This window comes from Colobus angolensis, unplaced genomic scaffold (assembly GCF_000951035.1).
Source record: "Colobus angolensis palliatus isolate OR3802 unplaced genomic scaffold, Cang.pa_1.0 Scaffold316, whole genome shotgun sequence".
In the NCBI taxonomy this organism is placed as follows: domain Eukaryota; kingdom Metazoa; phylum Chordata; class Mammalia; order Primates; family Cercopithecidae; genus Colobus; species Colobus angolensis.
Genome location: NW_012116444.1, coordinates 920,173 through 926,585, shown reverse-complemented (window position 1 = coordinate 926,585; position 6,413 = coordinate 920,173). Strand labels below are relative to the sequence as shown.

The following is a 6,413-nucleotide window of genomic DNA, read 5'->3' as shown; positions in this document are numbered from 1 at the left end:
AAAAAAAAAAAAAAAAAGAAGACAAATACTGTATGAGTCCACTTACATGAGGTACTTAGAGAAGTCAAATTCATAGAGATGGAAAGTAGAATGGTGGTTGCCAAGGGTAGGAGGAGGGTTACGCAGAGTTACTGCTTAATGGGCACAGAGTTTCAATTTTGTAAGATGAAAAGAGTTCTGGAAATAGACAGTGATGATGGCTGCACAGCATGAATGTACTTAATGCCACAGAACTGTGCACTTAAAAATGGTTAAGATGGCAAATTTTATAAGTATTTTACTGCAAGAAAAAAAAGAAACCAGAACTGGATGATCTTGGAAACTTTCAGTCTCTCCAGATGGCAAAAGATGCTAAAATTGGCACATGCCTGTAATCCCAACACTTTGGGAGGCCGAGGCAGGAGGATTGAACCCAGGAGTTTAAGACCAGCTTGGGCAACATGTTGAAACCCTGTCTCTACAAAAAGTACAAATATCAGCCAGGCATGGCAGTGCATGCCTGTGGATCCAGCTACTGGGGAGGCTGATGTGGGAGGATCACTTGAGCCCAGAAGGTTGAAGCTGCAGTGAGCCAAGACTGTATCACTGCACTCCAGCCTGGGCGACAAAGGGAGACATTGTCTCAAAAAAAAAGATGCTAAAATTAAGAGATTCACTATCAAGGAAGTATACACTAAAGAAAAGGTCAAGGATGTGACTGTGCTACCTTTTGCTAAAACCTTAGAAACAGCAAAAGGTCAGAGTATTCAGTCATACCAAGGGCCCTTTCAAGAGAGTAAAAAGCGTGCCTCACAGACCCTCTCACTTAAACCAGAAAGCCTTTAGGAAGCCTAAAGGTTCTGTCCCTTAGGTTTCTCAGCAGGTGAACAAGGCAGGGAAATATTTTCTTCAAAAGATTTGTTTATGTGGCCTTTGTCTAATGGAATGAATCCCATTGAAATCCACAGAAGACCTACAAAGTTCTTAGGAAAATTATGTCAGCAGAAACACAGCCTGTTTGGATTGAAAGGGCCAAAAAGTACAAAATGACCCCCACAATTCTACTAGCAGACCCCCAAAACTCTACTGCAGTAAGCAGGCAGGATAAAACCACTCAGCTGCCACATGTGCTTCCTTTGCGAAAAAGGAAGAATGGCTCAGAGGGTGGAGCCAGTTACCCAAAGGATCCAGCCCTACTCAGCCTCCTATCCCTATTCCTTTCCACCGTAGTGGTTGTTATCCCTGGGTTTTGCCACTGCCCATTCTGGTTTGCAATCCCATTCAGGACCTTTTTTTCATTTAGTCATCTTTATAGCCCCACTTAGGATCCCACCTTGCTCCATTTCCTTTGTCCTGTTACCAACCAAATGCTATCCCTTACCTACCTTAAAAAGTTTCTGGGAGTGTTTAATCATAAAAGTCATCCCACTGTTTAACTTTGTGATATTCTCCTGAAGGTCATTTGCAGTGACCTGTTCAGAGGAAAAGAAACCAAACAATGGGCATTAAGAGCTGGAAAGTAGTATTTACCAATAAGCTTGTTCTTTCTTTTTTATTTTTTTTTTTTTTGAGACGGAGTCTTGCTCTGTCGCCAGGCTGCAGTGCAGTGGCGCGGTCTCAGCTCAGTGCAACCTCGGCCTCCTGGGTTCAAGCGATTCTCCTGCCTCAGCCTCCCAAGTAGCTGGGATTATAGGCATGCGCCACTACACCCAGTTAATTTTTCTATTTTTAGTAGAGATGGGGTTTCACCATGTTAGCCAGGCTGGTCTTGAACTCCTGACCTCGTGATCTGCCCGCCTTGGCCTCCCAAAGTACTGGGATTACAGGCGTGAGCCATCGTGCCTGGCCACCTTGTTCCTTCAAATGTATGAAGTTTCTATCCCTAACCTAGGTGCCTCTAATACAATGTTAAATTCTGGAAAGACTTTTTGGTTCAGCAGGATATGACATAATCTAGAAAAACAATGTGTCCCTGAAGTGATGAGGAAATCCTTGAAAACCAATTTTCATTTCCTAATTCTGCTTGAAAATTAGACATGTAAGCAAAATTGGCAAAGAAAATCTAGTCTAGGATGACTGGGCACAGTGGCGCACACCTGTAATCCCAGCACTTTGGGAGGCCGAGGCTGGAGGATCACGATGTCAGGAGATCGAGACCATCCTGGCTAATACGGTGAAACCCCCGTCTCTACTAAAAAATACAAAAAAAATTACCCGGGCCTGGTGGCGAGCGCCTGTAATCCTAGCTACTCGGGAGGCTGAGGCAGGAGAATGGCGTGACCCAGGAGGCGGAGCTTGCAGTGAGCCAAGACTGCACCACTGCACTCCAACCTGGGTGACAGAGTCAGAATCCGTCTCAAAAAAAAAGAAAAAGAAAAAAGAAAATCTAGTCTAGGATTCAAAATGGGCAAAAAAAACAGAATCTGTTCCAGCCATCAAGGACACCACTGCCTCTTTAGAAAACTAGAGTTTCTCCAAAGACAAAAGAGAATGGTCACTACTGATACCAAAGGTGACATCTGTTTCTTAAAAACACAGTAAAATTGTCATTGATTCCCTTCCTTTGTTTCTCCTGTCTTTTTTAAATACTTCAGTAACTCTACTATCCCAAAGCCCTCATTTTCAACATGTAACTTTGTTACTCTGTTTGCTTTTAAATATTTTTTTAGAGATAGGGTCTCGCTTTTGGCACCCAGGTTGGAGTACAGTGGTGCAATCATAACTCACTGCAGCTGCAAACTCCTTGGTTCAAGCGATCCTTCCACTTCAGCCTCCCAAGCAGGCAGGAGCATAGGCATGTGCCACCACACCCAGCTTATGTGTCTTTTCCTTTTGTAGAGACAAGGTCTTGAGGTCTCACTGTGCTGCCCAGGCTGGTCTCAACCTCCTGGCCTCAAGCAATCCTCCTACCTCAGCCTCCCAAAGTGCTGTGATTACAGGCGTAAGCCACCACTTCTTTTTATAACCACAGTTTACTCACTGCTTTTCTATAGTCTTGGTCAGCTAGTTCTAAAATTCCTTCATTATGAGTCTTGATCTCCTTAATATAGACAAATGTTAATGTGTCTTCTTCTCCCCTACTCACCCCCAGAAGCTCTTCCTGGTCCAGAACTTTGTATTTTTTCACTAGTTATTTGTTAAGTAAAATGTTTCCCACAATCTCTCTCCTTTACCTTCCTTTTCTCATTTCGTATAATCTCAAAAATTTTTTATAAATTACTATAACCTATTTCTATTATCTTCCCAACAGCCTTGTGGGGTAAGTAGTAAAGCTATTACAGTATATCCTCACTTAAAGTGTCAATAGGTTCTTGGAAACTATGACGTTAAGTGCACCGACATACAGCAGGTCCTCGAATAACATTGTTTTCTTCAACATCTTTTCATTATAACATTGATGAGAGGCCGGGCGCGGTGGCTTAAGCCTGTAATCCCAGCACTTTGGGAGGCCGAGACAGGCGGATCATGAGGTGAGGAGATCGAGACCATCCTGGCTAACACGGTGAAACCCCGTCTCTACTAAAAAAATACAAAAAACTAGCCAGGCGAAGTGGCGGGCCCCTGTAGTCCCAGCTACTCCGGAGGCTGAGCCAGGAGAATGGCGTAAACCCGGAAGGCGGAGCTTGCAGTGAGCTGAGATCCGGCCACTGCACTCCAGCCTGGGCGACAGAGCGAGACTCCGTCTCAAAAAAAAAATATATATATAGAGAGGCCGGGCGCGGTGGCTTAAGCCTGTAATCCCAGCACTTTGGGAGGCCGAGACAGGCGGATCACGAGGTCAGGAGATCGAGACCATCCTGGCTAACACGGTGAAACCCCGTCTCTACTAAAAAAAAAAAAAAAACTAGCCAGGCGAGGTGGCGGGCGCCTGCAGTCCCAGCTACTCTGGAGGCTGAGGCAGGAGAATGGCGGGAACCCGGGAGGCGGAGCTTGCAGTGAGCTGAGATCCGGCCACTGCACTCCAGCCTCGGCGACAGAGCGAGACTCCGTCTCAAAAAAAAAAAAAAAAAAGAAAAGAAAAGGTAAAAGACTAAACAAACAAAAAACGGCTTGTAGACAGCTGCTTTAAAAAAAAAAAAAAAAAAAAAAGGCCAGGCGCGGTGGCTCATGCCTATAATCCCAGAACTTCAAGAGGCAGCAGCGGATGGATCACCTGAGGTCAGTAGTTCGATACCAGCCTGGCCAACATGGCAAAAGCCTGTCTCTACCAAAAATAGAAAAATACAAGTATTAACCAGGCATGGTGGCGCACGCCTGTAGTCCCACCTACTTGGGAGGCTAAGGCAGGAGAATCGCTTGAACCTAGGAGGCAGAGATTGCAGCAAGCTGAGGTTACACCACTGCACTCCAGCCTGGGCAACAGAGCAAGACTCTGTCTCAAAAAAAGGTAAAAGACATAGGTAACATCGCTGGTGTTTGGCTTCCAACCCACCTATCCTGGCTCACAACTCCATCACGTAGTAAAACCATATTAGAAGTGGGCAGGAGTATAAGCTATGTACCTCCAGGTCAGCAAGTTGTTTAAAAGACTTTAGATGAGGCTGCAGTGAGCAGTGATTGCGTTACTCCCCTCCAGCGTGGGCGACAGAATAAGACCCTATCTCAAAAAAATAGAAAAAAAGACTTCAGAGAATTTATTTCTCTGTGTTTTTATCCCTCAGGCATTAAAAAAGAGAGAGAGAGAATGAGTTTATTTCTCATGTAAGTCACTGAGAAGACCATGGTCTCCATAATAAGATGCAAGTTCAGCTTTATCCAAGAAGACTATATATACAGGAAATAGAAAAGTTAGGACAAGGCAGGATTGCTCTAAGTTTCATCTCATCTATAAATCCATAAGCTTGGTGACATTATCCCATAAGATCATACAGCTCTATTCTAATTTTATAACATTCGATCTTCAGAAGCTAATTTAATTTCCCAAGAAGCCTTTCCTGTTAAGGATTCCACACTAAACAGCCAAAATGAGTATTCTAGTTTATTCAGTAGCTACAATTTCCCACTAAGAGTTTCCACTAATACAATACAATGCCATATAGGTTTATCAGAGATTGATTTATAAGTGAAGTTAGCAGGAATTGGCCCTCTCAGGTATGATGACTCTTCAGTGAACTAATAAAGTAAGTTCCCAACCTCATAAAGCTGAAGGCTAGACCTTGGACCCCAGATAACCTCACCAACGTACAGCTATAGAATGAGGCCCAGCCCAAGAAAACCAAGCAATCTTTACTCTTCCCGTCAACACTCACATTTTTTGGCCACAGGACATGGGGTGCAAACATAAGGGCAAGATTATAGGCTGACATCTTGTTCTTGTCTTGTTTCTTTGCTGTCTGGTATAGGAGATCAAGCAATAACTTCAGCAAATTACGATTAGGAGGAGGGAGAATGAGGAAGAGCAACTGGAGAGCCTCAATTTGCCGGTCCTTGTCTGGTATATTGGTCTTGTTTCCTTTATCATCAAACTGCATCAAATCTTGAGGACAAAAGAGAATTTGCAAAGCAGGGAGAAAATATCAGCAAGAAAAATCAGTGCTTTCACCATTATCCTCCCCTCAACTCCATCAAAGAAAGGGAGAAAAAAGATTCAGGCAGAAACACCATTCAAAATTACAGCAAAACATAACAACAAAATAATGTCAATGCAATTCAACAATAAAAAGACCAAAAAAATGTATGTTTGTTTGTTTGAGACGGAGTCTTGCTCTGTCACTCAGGCTGGAGTGCAGTGACACACTCTCAGCTCACTGCAACCTCTGCCTCCCGGGTTCAAGCGATTCTCCTGCCTCAGCCTCCCGAGTAGCTGGGACTACAGGCGCCCGCCACCATGCCCAGCTAATTTTTTGTATTTTTAGTAGACATGGGGTTTCACTGTGTTAGCCAGGATGGTCTCGATCTCCTGACCTTGTGATCCGCCCGCCTCAGCCTCCCAAAGTGCTGGGATTACAGGTGTGAGCCACCACACCCGGCCAAAATTTTTTTTAATGTGTACAGGATTTGAATAGACATTCCTTCAGAAAGTATGTAAGTGGCCAATAAGGCTTTGTATGCTCAGTATCATTAGCCATCAAGAAACTATAAATCAAAACCACAGTGACATACTACTTATACCCACTACAATGGCTATAACTGCAAACAGATTGACAAAAATGTTGGCAAAGATGTAGAGAGAATTAAACCCTCCCATATTGCTGGTGGGAATATAAAATGGTATAACCACCTGGAAAACATTTTGGCAGTTCCTCAAAAAGTGAGAGTTACCATTTGACCAAGAAATTCAATTCCTAGGTATATACTTAAGAGAAATAAACACATATCCAAATCAGGTGCAGTGGCACATGCCTGTAACCCCAGCACTTTGGGAAGCCAATGTGGGCAGATCGCTTGAGCCCAGGAGTTCGAGACTGGCCTGGGCAACATGGCGAAACCCCACC

The 6,413-nt window shown here is 43.9% G+C and overlaps 1 protein-coding gene across 1 annotated transcript in view; it reads right to left on the bottom strand.

Annotated features, from left to right (window-relative positions):
- ARHGAP19 (Rho GTPase activating protein 19) overlaps positions 1-6,413 on the bottom strand; it is a 91,446-nt gene that overhangs the window by 34,416 nt on the left and 50,617 nt on the right. The window contains exons 5-6 of the mRNA XM_011951196.1: positions 5,229-5,455; positions 1,365-1,451 (exon numbers count right to left, since the gene is read on the bottom strand). Of these exons, the coding sequence (XP_011806586.1) occupies positions 1,365-1,451; positions 5,229-5,455 (314 nt within the window). The remainder of the gene's footprint in view (positions 1-1,364; positions 1,452-5,228; positions 5,456-6,413) is intronic.